The 14355-nt window shown below is 43.3% G+C and overlaps 1 protein-coding gene across 2 annotated transcripts in view; it reads left to right on the top strand.

The window, feature by feature from the left end:
• PHF12 (PHD finger protein 12) overlaps positions 1-14355 on the top strand; it is an 88362-nt gene that overhangs the window by 43745 nt on the left and 30262 nt on the right. For both annotated transcript variants that reach the window (XM_068270136.1, XM_068270137.1), the window contains exons 4-8: positions 3926-4307; positions 6161-6281; positions 10266-10398; positions 11399-11563; positions 12574-12732. In XM_068270136.1, coding sequence (XP_068126237.1) covers positions 3926-4307; positions 6161-6281; positions 10266-10398; positions 11399-11563; positions 12574-12732 — 960 coding nt within the window. The remainder of the gene's footprint in view (positions 1-3925; positions 4308-6160; positions 6282-10265; positions 10399-11398; positions 11564-12573; positions 12733-14355) is intronic.

Here is a 14355-nt window from a genome sequence, read left to right on the forward strand (position 1 = left end):
GAGAGTGCTGCTGATTAGCAGTTTTATAAAAGAGTTCTGATCAGCCAATACATGTTGCTATAAAACACTCCAGAACTTAGTATGTAGCTCTCCGTTTTGTTATTCTTCCTGAAACTTATCAAATTCACAGGATCATACTTTGTAACATGCATTTCTTTATGGTAACTGTATCTATAATGGTCATAGAGCTCTCTGTGTCATGACTCTCACAACACTCAGTGTAGTAACATTTAGCTTTTATAGCTCTATCTTTGGGATCTTGTGGGTCTCGTTACTTTTCTGGAATAAGTACAGTTTTTTTTGTAGGTTTTTTTTTTTTTTATGAACCTGTTTTGTACTTTAAACAACAAGGAAAAGTTTTGGCGAAAGTTTAGGGCCTTTTGAAATGCTGGTAGCTGCTGTACATTAAGAAACTGAAGACTTGACCGAGCATTGCCAGTTACTACCATGGAAATGGACACACGCACGCACACACCATAGCTATCCCCCACAGGTTTTTTTTTTTGGGGGGGGGGGGGGGGCAGTACTCAACTGGTGGTCCTTGCAGGGAACCGAAGTACTGTGCATGACTGTGACTTGATGTGGATAACTTTTTCAGACCTGGTAATCCCCATATCTACTGGTACATTAATGACTTAACTAAAACACCTTCACTGAAGTCTAAATACTGTACTTTATTGAGAAAACTTGGTATGAGCACTTTTCTTTTTATTAAATAAAAGTTTCCAGGAATACGTTATGCGTGGGGCACAGGGATGGAGTCAGTTTGGCAAAATCAGAATCTGTGGTCTATTGATGTCTCACTCCATGTGACAGGACAGAATCAGATTGTGTTGTGCTAATATTTCCACAGCTTCTAGAGCAATATTGCGGGAAGTCTGGAAACCATTCATGTAATTTTTTTTTTATAGAGAAAAAAAAAACAGTAAAACATTATTTTACATTTCCGTTATTTGAGAACAAACGGTTTCATAGTGTTTTCTCATAATGTCACACAGATGGGCAGAGGGAGATTTTCCCTAGAGCGGTTTCCCATTCCGTCATGTATTTATGCTTAGGAAAGGCTATTAACAGTAGAGCTCTCAACTGAGATGCGCATGGCCTCTACAAAGGTGCTCAGACTGGGACCACATGGTCTCCAGTTGTAAGTATTGTTGTGCAAGATGTTTAATCTGTAAATATAAGACTCTTAAAGAGAACCTGAGGTGTGTTTAAATAATGTTATCTGCATACAGAGGCTGGATCTGCCTATACAGCCCAGCCTCTGTTGCTATCCCAAACCCCACTAAGGTCCCCCTGCACTCTGCAATCCCTCATAAATCACAGCCGTGCTGTAAGGGTTGTGTTTACATCTGTAGTGTCAGTCTCAGCTGCTCCCCCGCCTCCTGCATAGCTCCGTTCCCTGCCCCCGTCCCTTCCCTCCAATCAGCAGGGAGGGAAGGGATGCAGGCAGGGACTGAAGTTCTGCAGGAGGCGGTGAGAGCAGCAGACTGACACTATAGAGATAAACACAGCCAGCTCTGACAAGCTGTTTGTCAGCAGCGTGGCTGTGATTTATGAGGGATTGCAGAGTGCAGGGGGACCTTAGGGGGGTTTGGGATAGCAACAGAGGCTGGGCTGTATAGGCAGATCCAGCCTCTGTATGCAGATAATAATCTTCAAACCCACCTCGGGTTCTCTTTAAATAACTCTGATACATTATGTGCCATTATTCCTCAAGTTTGATCATATCATTATATATTTAAACTGTAGTTTACCTTTACTTGTATCCTAGGTAGAAAAAAAATATTTAAAGTAGCCTCTTATGCTCTCAAGAATACACTTAAAGAGACTCCTGAAGCGAGTCTAAGTTCACTTTTTTAACATGCAGTCATGTTGAGAACTATAACCCCTGCTAAACTGCCGCAATGCTGCGGCAAAACGAGGGGTTTATACCCCTAAATCAACCTCTTCTAACTCCGGGGAGCGCTTCCTGATGAGGCAGAGCTTATGACTGTAGCTCTGCCTCTTAGCGCGTCAATACTGGCTGATCGCCGCCTCTCCCCGCCCCTCTCAATCTTCCTTCAGGGAGAGGCGGAGATCCGCACGGCGATTGAAACGCATGGAGGCAGAGCTGCAGCTGAAAGCTCTACCCCCCCCATAAGCAGCAAAATCCACAACCAAGAAAGTCGTAGATTTTGCAGGGCAGGGGGGATTGGGGGGTATAAACCCCTTGTTTTGCCGCGGGATAGCAGCGGTTTAGCAGGGGGTATAGTTCTTTACATCACTGCATGTTAAGGTGAATGTAGACTCACTTCAGAGTCTCTTTAATAGTTTAAATATTAAATTGACCCTGTATTGAGTCTAACTGTGGGCGGAACACCAGTGGTTAACCATTTTTTTTGCAGACAGAATCACTCCAACTCTGAGCTCCCTAGCCAAACATGGTCTTGCCATTCCGTTCTGTCTTGGGCTGTCAATAAAGGAGGTATTGTTTAGGGAGGTAATCTGGCAGAAAACCACTAGAAATGGCTATAAGGCCGGGCGCCCACTTGCGTCTGTGTTTGCCAATTCCCAGTGGTTTAAAAATCGCTAGCGATTTGAGTCACTGAAAACCTTTTTTTTTTTTTATTTATTTATTTTTTTTGTCCTTCTCCTATGATTCTGGAGCAGTTGTGAATTTGGCCTAATTGGCATGAATGTGGTTGATCTGGGGAAAGGGCAAAAATGCTGACGGCAACGCTTTTGCAATTGCCCTGCAAACACAACGCTGCTCTGGGCCCACTCCTGTAGCCTTTCAGAACCGAAGCACTTTTAGGAATAGCCGGGATTCCTAGAAAGCAACAACTCTACTGAAAGTGCTCTGGTGGCGACCAGCCTGACAGATTTGTATTTAAGAACTGGAGGAAGTTTCAGACTTCAGACAATTTTACTTTATCTAAGAGGAATTTGAGGAGGTTGCAGATAAATGATTTTGCTTTGCTGTGAACGGATTGTGTTACTGACACTGCTTTACAGAAGAGTCCTGTAAATATTAGCATGGAGATTTGGAAAGGCCTTTATTACTAGGAAACCCATTTAATGCTATGGCATTATCAATCTGTATTGGGAACAAAAATCCAACTATAACTATTAGACTTTCTCTAAATTAAGATAAGAAATTGGAGACATTGAAGGTAATCATCTGGAATGCCAGGTATAGAAAACCTGAAGGAGTGAAATGTATACTTGCCCCAAGTGTGCTCTCTTTAGGTTGACCTGTCCTGAGCATTCCCTTTCTTGGGCATTAGAGTGACTAAAGCAGTCCATACATTTATCGATTTCTACCGGCAGGTTCAATAACTTGATAAAATCTGGGATCCTTGATGGACAAATCCCATTAAGGATCCCATAAAATGGTCTTGCAGTTCCTCTATTTCTTCTTCATCATTATTATTATTATTTAGTATTTATATAGCGCCGACATATTACGCAGCGCTGTACAGTGTATATATATATATATATATTGTCTTGTCACTAACTGTCCCTCAAAGGAGCTCACAATCTAATCCCTACAATTGCCATATGTCTATATTATGTAATGTAAGTACTGTAGTCTAGGGCCAATTTTTTTAGGGGGAGCCAATTAACTTATCCGTATGTTTTTGGAATGTGGGAGGAAACCGGAGTACCCGGAGGAAACCCACGCAGACACGGAGAACATACAAACTCTTTGCAGATAGTGCCCTGGCTGGGATTTGAACCAGGGACCCAGTGCTGCAAGGCGAGAGAGCTAACTACTACGCCACTCATGCATTACAAATAGTGAAGGAGATGCACATCTTGTCTACACTTATGTAGATTAGCAAATGTTACTTAATTTCAGTTGGGATTGGTAGTTATGTGATGTGAAAATGTCAGTTTGGTGCTAAAACAAAAACCTCATGTTGTGTTTCTTTTTGTACAGAAACGCGAGCGTAAGAAGGAGCTGGGCCAGGTCAATGGTTTGGTGGAGAGGTATGGAAGGAGGACTGTGTCTCCAACTAACGACTTGGATTTTTCTGAACGATCTGGCAGCTTTCGAGCTCTTGCACAGGCTAGGATGTTGGAAAGGCGAGTAAGTCGTCCAGGCACGCCTACTTCCAGTGCCAGCACGGACACTCCTAATTCAGAACAGAATGATATGGATGAGGACATGATCGATGTAGACGATGAACCTTCTGGTGAGTCGGAAAGTGGACTTTCACAACTCAAGAAACCATTTCAGCTGCTAATAGCTGCGGCCATGGAGAGGAATCCAACCCAATTTCAGCTGCCTAATGAGCTCACTTGCACCACAGCACTTCCAGGTAAGTTTCAAGTCATTGCTCTTCCGGCTATTCTGGTTCTTAGGAACCTGTAGTGAGAGGGATATGAAAGCCGCAACACTTTCTTCATTTCAAACAATGCCATTTGTCTGGCTGTCCTGCGCTTTATGGTTCAGTACTGTCTGAATCACACACTAGAAAACCAGCATGAGATGTGGACCTGAACTCAGAACTTCCTCTATGCTCTAAAACAGTGTTCCCCCAACCCTGTCCTCAAGGCCCACCAACAGTGCATGTTTTGTGGAAATCCACACAGGCAGTTAATCAGCTCTGCTGAGACACTAATTACCTGACATGTGAATGTGTGTGGTTTCCTGCAAAACATGTACTGTTGGTGGGCCTTGAGGAGAGGGTTGGGGAGCTCTGCTCTAAAACATAAACCGCATAATAATCTTTAAAGAAAGACATTTCTTTGTTACAGCTGATAAAAAATCCTGCAATAAATCTGCAGTGTCTACTTCCTGCTTTCATGGTAGTAAACATATTGTTAATATCCTGTGATTAAAAATTAGCTCTCTGCCGTGGCACAGGAGATTTCTGATCTGACACAGCTGAGGGATCAAATTACAACTTGTGCTTAGGCACATATTAGGAAGAATTAGACAGGCTAAACTCTCTAAATACATACAGGGTGCATTTCCTTCTGTCCTTTGCAAGAGTTCAGGTCCACTTTAAAGTGATCCTTCTAGTTCTTAAGAACTGTCCACTGGGGATTGCTTTAGTTCTGTTCTGTTACAGAGACTTTCCTTTCTCAACAGATTGTTATGGTCAGATGGTTTACAAAGCAATGAATTCATGTGAACAGAAATATGTGGTTATGTACAATTCTTGTCCTTTGATGTAGGTTTTTGTTGTGGGGTAGACGCTGATGTGGAGTTCCCCTTTACACAAGTTGTATAACTGTTAAGCCCATGAGTAGGTGTTAACCTTATGTGGATGGGGTGTTATGCAAAACTGCAAATAAGAGAACTATTCACTTTATTCAATGTACGCCTGAAGGAGAACGAGGGCTTCTCAAACACTTGTGTACAATATACTGATATTGCCAAGCCAAGAGTGCCTCCCTTGTATTATTTGCAGTGGTGTGTTTATGTGGAGCGGCAGACCACTGATGGCGAGCATGAGCACCTACTAGGGATGATCTACCCTGGTTGGAGGTAAAGCAAAGGTCACAGATTGAAGATGGAGATTCCTGTGCACCCACAGGTCCATGTTATAGCTATAAAGCTAACACTTTCACAGCTAAATCTCTGGTCATGTTATTTTTGTGTCTGTGGAATCCATTGAGGAAGCACGCTGTGAGCATTTATACAATCCTTGAAAGTCTGGTAGGCGTAACTTTCTACTAAAGTTCAAGAAACATAAATACAATTACTGTGTGCCCAACATCCTAGGAAGCAAATTAAAATGCAAGTTTACGTTTGGGTGGAGTATGTTTTGCATTTAATGTTGATAACCTTTTGACCCTCATGTCTTAAAATAGCATTCCACCCACAACAGGTATTACTGTTTAGTGTGGTGTTGGTGCAGGATTTAATCCCTGTATATGTTTCTGACTGGCTGCTATGTTCACTAACTTTTCCCTGCTCAGATTACATAGGAGAGCAGTACAGTAAAGGATGCCCACGTTCTATACAGCCACTGTGGTGTGTGTGTATGTATATTATTGTGTAAATCCCCCCCAAAAAAAATTAACAAGCTTGGCTTGCTGTGTATGTTGGGTGCGGGAGGCCCACATCATCCTCTGCCCCACTGCTAAGCAAAGAAGCATGTTTTTGGAACAATTATTTTGTAGACTTTGTATCTCAAAATCTCTAAACCGTTTTCCGCTCCAGGCACCAGCAAGCGGAGAAGGAAAGAGGAGATGACAGGGAAAAATGTAAAGAAAGCACAGCACGAGTTGGATCACAATGGATTGGTTCCATTACCAGTTAAAGTCTGTTTTACTTGTAATAGGTATGTAAAATTATTATAGAAGACCAGAGCCTCGTCTGTTATTTTGCTGACCATTTCCATGCTTTATTTTTTTTGATGTTGTGAGAAAATCTTGAGCCCTTTATGAATTTTCAGCAATGATCCCTTCAATTCCAGGTGGTCTTTAGCCAGACCTTAAAGTGTACCCAAGGCATAATGAACGACAGAAAAAATCATGCTTGCCTAAGGAGAAGGAAGCCTCCGGATCCTAATGAAACGCCCCTTGGCATCCTGTGGTCCCCTGTTGTCTCTCGCTGACCCTACAAATATTGCAGATAGTGGCTTGTCTGTAATCTGATTGGAGCTGTGCTTTTCTTCTGAGCCACATGTGGCCTTACTGCGCTTGCACAAATATGCAACACTTACACAGTAAGCCGAAGCAACTCATGTACTAGTGGCTCTTGTGCACCCATGCCCACGTGGCTGCAGCATGGCCACGCTCGTGCCAGAAGAGTGCAGCTCCAATAAGCTGGAGGGCCGTGAGCGCCTATCGGGCACCAGAGGATGCTGAGGGAATCCTCATTAGGATCCAGAGGCTTCCTGCTCCTTAGGTAAGTATCTGTTTAATTGTTTTTGGCCTTGTGTTCTCTTTAAAAATATTGTCCCTAAAGCTATGTAACACTAGATTTTTCTTGGCCAAAACAATCAGTTTGCCTTGACTAAAAATTGTTTGTACAGAGATAGCTGGTTTTGGAGGATGCATACATTGTTGTAATATGAGAGCTTACCTATACAATTGTTCATAGTAGTCTAGTCAAAATATATTGGCCCTCATACTACATGCAGGTGGGAGAGGTGGAAAAAATTGTCCAATCAAAATTGAATGCTGGATTACTAATGACTGACCTTAGTTAATATCCATGCAAGTATTTTTAAATCCAATTTTCGCTTCAGGTACACATTTTAATGAAAAAAATGTAACCTGAGCATTGGAAAGGGAAGCTCATTAAGCATTCATGTCACTTACCTGCCTAGTGTGGTAAAGTGAATAGGCCCAAAAGCTCTTTTAACATTTCCACATTTGACTGTCGTGCATCAGCACTAGACCTGCCGGAAAGTTGCATGTCATGTTTAGTGGTCTTTAAACCACAGCTCACATTAGCCTTCTACGCTGTGTATTCCCTATTAGGAGAGCTGTGACAGCTGGAAGAAAGCACTGGACAGTGGATTGACAGCTGCCAAACATATTTGCTGACCAAAAAACTTTTCATAGTTTAAAAAAAGAATGTGACCCTCTGGGATAACATATTAAACATAGTGCAGTTGGTCCCCTTGATATCAGTTTAGTTGTATGTTTTATATGTCCAGACATACATAAAATGAGCCCGAGGTGAGAGTGATATGGAGGCTGCCATATTTATTTCCTTTTAAGCAATACCAGTTGCCTGGCTATCCTGTTTATACCTCTAAGGGCCCGTTTCCACTATCGCGAATCCGCATGCGTTGCCCGCATGCGGATTCGCACAGTCAGTACAAGTGGATGGGACTGTTTCCACTTGTGCGTTTCCCCGCACGTTTTTCTGTGCAGAAAAAATCTGCAGGGTAGGGCCCTCAGAATTCGCCTGCGTGTGGAATGCAGGCGAATCGCACGCAATGTATTTAATAGGGAAATCGCATGCGTTTTCCCTATGCGTTTTTTGCCGCGATTTCGCATAGGTATTAATGTTAATTTACACAGGCAGTGACATGGTTAAATTCGCATACAGCCTTACCTATGCGAAATCGCATGCGAAATCGCGGCAAAAAACGCATGCGGAATCGCACCCGCATGCGATTTGCCTGCGGTGATTCGCCGGCGATTCCGCAACGCTATAGTGGAAACGGGCCCTCATACTTCTAGCCATAGATCCTGAGCAAGCTTGCAGCAGATCAGGTGTTTCTGACAACTGACAAGATTAGCTGCATGCATGTTTCTGGAGTAAGGCTGCATTTCCACTTCTGCGGTGCGAATCGCTGCGGTAAAAATTCGCATGCGGATGCGAATTTCGCATGCAGGTCTATGTGAATTTTCATGCAAATTCGCATGAACATTCGCATGGATGACGATGTATGCAAATTTAACCATGGCAGTGCTGCTGTGCTTTCCCATTGTTTCTATGCGAATTTTCATGCGAATTCGCATGAAAATTCGCATACCCAAACCTCATGCGGATTTCCTATTAAAATACATTGTATGCGATTCGCATAGCGGTATGCGATATGCAAATTCTGATGGCTCTGCCATGCAAATTTTTTTCTGCACAGAAAAACGCAAAGGAATCCTGACAAGTGGAAACAGTCCCATTCACTTGAATTGCTATGCGAATTTGCATGCGAAAAACGCATGCGAATTCGCGATAGTGGAAATGGGCCCTAATTCAGACACTACTGCAGTCAAATGAAACAGCAGGGCTGCCAGGCAACTGGTCCTGTGCACTGACACGCCTCTAACTACAAAAAAAGGGCTGCCAGGCAACTTGTATTGTTTAAAAGGAAATAAATATGGCAGCCTCCATATCACTCTCACCTCGGGTTCACTTTAAGCAAAATAATAAATTGTCCTGCCACTGCATTCAGGTAATTTACAGGGTATGTTGACCACGTATAGATTTTAATGCAGTTTCCCTAAACTCTGGTAATTTTAAAGCAAGAGTGGTATGGTCTGGTGTTGGTTGCGGAGTGGACCTGCCGATATCAAACCAACAAATGTTTATGCAGGTAATGCCTATTGTCCATAAGCTTTCTTGCACGCTCTGTTCTGATCCAGTGCGGTATCATACCCGAAAAAGAAACTTGACAACTTGAAAGCTTGCAAGAAAGCTATGTATGGTGTGTCATTAAAGGTTCTGCCTGAATCAATATTTGATGGTTTAATGTCAGCAGATCTATCAGTAAACCTGAGGTGAAAATATACTGATGAGATAAACCATATCTATTCTCCTACTCCTAATTTATTTAAGATATCCCATGGTTTTATTTTATGCTTAAAGGGACTCCGGGGAGTGCCCGAATTTAAAAGAATACACTTACCTGGAGCGTCTTCCAGCTCACTGTAGGAGTCCTGCAAGATATCTCAATGCGGCAACCCAATATTATCCAGCACCAGGGAGCCGGACCAGCCACCACCCTTATCCACCTGGGGGGTCAATTCAAAGCCATAACAGAAACAACTGGGTCTCCGCCTGGATTTCAGACAGCTTGGCCAATTTATTGCAAGTGACACAGTGCAGAGCACAATGTCTCGACCAATGCGGTCTTTATCAAGCACGGCAGTGGTCGAAACGACATGCTCTGCACTGTTACTTGCAATAAATTGGCCAAGCGGCCTGAAATCCAGGCGGAGACCCAGTCGTTTCTGTTGTCTTTTTACAGTACCCCCTGTTATAATGTGCTCTTTTATACTCTTTCCCTCCCCCCACGATTGGAGAAAATGCCAAGGTACCCCTGCAGAGTACTCAAGGAACCCTGGGTTTCCAGAGAACTATGGATGAGAGAGGCTGCGGTGGAGGGATAGTCTGCTGTGGCCCAAGTAGTAGCTAACAGGAGCAAGTCAGTACTGAATTGTTTGACACACTACACTATTAGGCTCCACACCCAGCTTCTTCATTTTTTTCTTCTTTCCCACCACTGTACAATAGCAAAGGCTTAGTCTTCTTGGCACTGATCGTTCAGCAATGTGTAGTCTGAGTAGGCTTAATTGTCTCCTGACACATCTCTTGGGAGACGCCTAACGGAAGGAAATTTCTGCCAAAGTTATTCTCTGCTTCTAAGTCATGGAATATTATTTCTGCCATCAGTCCAGCAGTGTTCTCTACACCTCTGATAGTGTAGGTTGGTTAAGGCTAAAGGCAATCTGCAACAGTCCCCTGGTCTAATTACTGGCATCTATCTTCATGTTGGTTTTGTCCTGGCTGCCAATTTGTCAAGTAAAACTAAAGCTGTCCTATTGATGATTACACTCACCACTGGCCCATTGTTTGTTCACAGGAGCTGCCGTGTGGCACCTTTGATCCAGTGTGATTACTGTCCCCTTTTATTTCATATGGACTGCTTGGATCCTCCACTTACTGCCATCCCGACCGGACGCTGGATGTGTCCAAACCATATTGAGCATGTTGTGGTGAGATGGATTACTATCTTTGTAGAATGTTGTTATAGTTCAGTGTTCTCCCCAAGCCTTATCAGCTATGCACTGCGCCCAGCTACTTTTGCAGAGAGCCCGGCTGTCTTCCTCGCTCTCCTGCTCGCTCCCCCTTCTGTCCCTACAATACAGCAAAGATGAATATTGTAATTCAGGCAGCATCCTCCAGGTGGCAGCAGAGCTGTACAAAGGTACAGCAGACCATCTTCCTCACACTCTGTGCTGCTGACATGCTATGAGAGCTGAGCAGCGCTATGAGAGCTGAGCAGCGTGTGGCCCTCATCCTCATTAATATTCTCTGTCATCTGAGCTGGCCCCGCCTCCACATATTTTTCAAGTGCCAGTGTAAGCTTTTGCTGTGCTTTTTAAAAGCACACTGAGGAGCGTGTGTGACTGAGATTTCTCTGTGTCCCCTGTCAGAGGCATTTGGCAATTGCCCAGGTTGCCCTTATGAATGCGCCAGCCCTACATTTCCCTGTCCCACGCATATGTATTAGTATGCCGCCCAGTCAGTTGGACGCAGGGCGAGCCAAATGACTGCTCACCCTCCTGCCTCTGAATCACTGAGTGGCATTAGTACTATTCTCTCACTGAGTCGTAGCTCAGAGGGAGAAGTAATTCAGGGTCTGGGGATCCCGGGAGCCCCAAATGACCTTTTATACAAGATGTGGACTATAGTATTGCAGCTATAGCTGTGCCGTCCTCTGGCGCGTGTGCATGCACACATATGACATGCTTGACTGTCCTGCTCCACCTGGCTACATTTTCCTGCCACCTGTCTGAAAGAAATTTTTGGGGAGAACACTGTAGTTACTTGAATAAAGGTCACATCACATAATCCTACTTATTCTTTGCTTATTTAGCAATCATTCCAAGTAGAATTCAGTTTTTAATGAAGTGTTTACAGATGACAATTTTAACAGTGCAGATGAGATTCTGATTTTGTTTTGCATGTATATTGCCAATGTACCTTATGCAGCTGAACCAGAAGAGCATGACTTTGAGTAATCGATGTCAGGTGTTTGACCGGTTCCAAGATAGCATTTCACAACATGCAGTAAAGGTGGACTTTTTGAGTCGCATCCACAAGTTTCATCCTCCAAACCGCAGGCTACTTCCTTCATCTAGGAAAAACACAGTCAAGGTGCGTATACTTGATATTAAATATTTTCAACTTAATGTTTGGTTGACAAGGGCCACGGTTAAACTGGTAACAGTGGTATGCAGGACACCCTGTATCCCTAAAAGGGAGCAAAGAACAGTTCTCATTCTCTGAGGATGATGGGTAAAGTGAACATCTAAACTGACTGATGCCTTTGTGGTTTATTTCGTTGCACTTCCTGTGTTTACACACTTATCCATTTGGTCATGGATCCTCCAAGGAAGTTGGCAGTTGGCCATGAAACGTGTCAAGACACTGTGTTGAACATACAATATACTTGGGAGTTGCTTGTATTTGTTATCATTTGTATTAGACCCTTTGCGGGTCTGTTTGAACTTTTTTAAATACTGTACTTTTATTGCATCTTCTTTGTCTTGAATGATAAATATAGATCTACTTTTTGTACTTGGCCATGTTCATCAGGTTATCTACTTTTTGTACTTGGCCATGTTCATCAGGTTAGGAAATTATTGATGCTACCTCCTAAGCACCCCACTGAATATTTTGCCTGGTGTACTCCCTACATACTTGCCCTCTTCATTTCAGGGGTCATCGAAATACTCCCCTGAGCATACCACTTTTTCTCTTTCTTGCTCCTGAACGCCTTGTTCAAATTGATTCTCAAACAACACACACACACACACACACACACACACACACACACACACACACACACACACACACACACACACACACACACACACACACACACACACACACACACACACACACACACACACACACACACACACACACACACACACACACACACACACACACACACACACACACACACACACACACACACACACACACACACACACACACACACACACACACACACACACACACACACACACACACACACTTCCCTTTTACTATTAAACCTTTGGGAGTATTGCCTAACTATTTTCTATCTGCAGTTGTCTTTGACATACTTTTCATTTCATGTAGTTTTCATTATTCCACTTGATAGTTTCTTTGTATTTTAGGTACCGGAAGCTATCAGAGCACAGTACCAGACGCCTCCAGACCTAATACCTCCTTCAGGTATACGTGATGGGGAGCTGATCTGTAATGGTGTACCTGAGGAGTCTCAAAAGCATCTTCTGCATTCGGAGCACTTGGCTAACCAGACAGAGCAACAAGAGGTTAGTAGATCCTTTTACTACTTATTAATTATTACTACGCATTAAGTTGGCCATACACTTGATTCTCCCATCAGCATTGTTCATTCTAATCAATTCTGCCAGAGATTGATGCTGCAATGTAGCCACCTGATCGTAATATCGATTGATTTCAACCCTAAATTGTGCAATGGCAGATTTTAGGACATTTTCTAATATGTTTCATTGAATTGCAGTAAAGTTGAAGAGGGAAAAATGTAACTTGTGTGGCCACTTCCCCAATTATTCTGTGTCTCAGCAGATACAAATAGTTTTGCTTAAAAAGGGAAATATGGTAGCCTCCATATTTCTCTTTATTTAGTACCCTTGTGGTGGCATTTTGAATTGCCAGCTTCTTCTGAAGACTTGTTGCATTGGCCTGTGTGAAAATATCTCTGCTTTTCTCACGCCAGAGGCTTGGGATACTGTCACTGTGCTCTTCCCTGGCTGCTTATACACTGTGTGTTCTGCAGACAAGTTGGTGGTGCCAGTTTCAGATTCTTAGCAGAAGTCAGTGGTGCCAGCACTACATAATGACAGGCTGCAATGGAATAAGCAAGCAATGGAAACCTGGAAGGGACGTATCTGCAGAGATATCCATTTACAATGGCTGCTTCTGTTACTACTAAGATTAGTGAGGCCTCCTATAGAACGCATAATCGCACACGCAGCGCTTTCATTATTGTTTTTCTGCCCGCTAGACATGATCTCATTCTGGATTTGCTGCATTATTTTTGCTCACCCGTTTTAGAACTTGTGTACCTGAGACCTGAAAAAAAAAATTACATACCCGAGACTTTCTCAATCCCCCATTCAGGCTAATCGGTCCCTCGCAGTCTTCCAATGCCGCTTGGATCCCCTGCTAGGCTGGTTGGTAATTCCACCAGCAGGCGCAGTCCGGCGGCACATGCTCCTCTGTTGAACTCTGTTGAAGGAGCATACTGCACAGAACACTCCTGCGATGGGTGCATGCGGCCAAACAGCGCGTGTGCAGGACGCCCTGATTTGCGGAGTTAATGGACCATCTGGGAGGATGGTGAGGGACTGATCAGCCTGGAGGGAGCCCCAGGTATGTGTTTTTTTTGTTTATTTTTTAATCTATACATTTTTATTTTTTTTCCAGGTCTCAGTTTTCCTTTTATCTGATCTTTTGATCGCTGATGGAACAAGTGGGGGTGCTCATGTTGCCTTACATTACATTCGGACAAAATTCTTAAAAATGATTGCAAAGGTCTCTCTTGTTGTTCATTTTTTTTCTCCATTCCAAGTCTTTATAAAAGGGCAGCATATTGCCTTCATATTTTAGTCCTGTTATGCTGGGAGAGGCTAATGCCATCCCATTGGGGAGATTTCCTCCCATTTCCTGTTTTAAAGGTAAACCTGCAACCAACACTGCAAAAGGATTTATACTTACCTGGGACTTCCTGCAGTCCCCAGCGGTCCTCAATGTAGATTAGATACAGTACAAATTGTACTCTGTACTGTGTCTAATCTACATTGTAGACTGCTTGTCCTGAGGCACATACAACTGTTACCCTCATCTGTCTGACCAGGTGCATCTAGTGCTGACCCGCTGGTTTCTTTTTCACATTTTGCCCCAGCAGTCTG

Source organism: Hyperolius riggenbachi, chromosome 2 (genome assembly GCF_040937935.1).
Source record: "Hyperolius riggenbachi isolate aHypRig1 chromosome 2, aHypRig1.pri, whole genome shotgun sequence".
In the NCBI taxonomy this organism is placed as follows: domain Eukaryota; kingdom Metazoa; phylum Chordata; class Amphibia; order Anura; family Hyperoliidae; genus Hyperolius; species Hyperolius riggenbachi.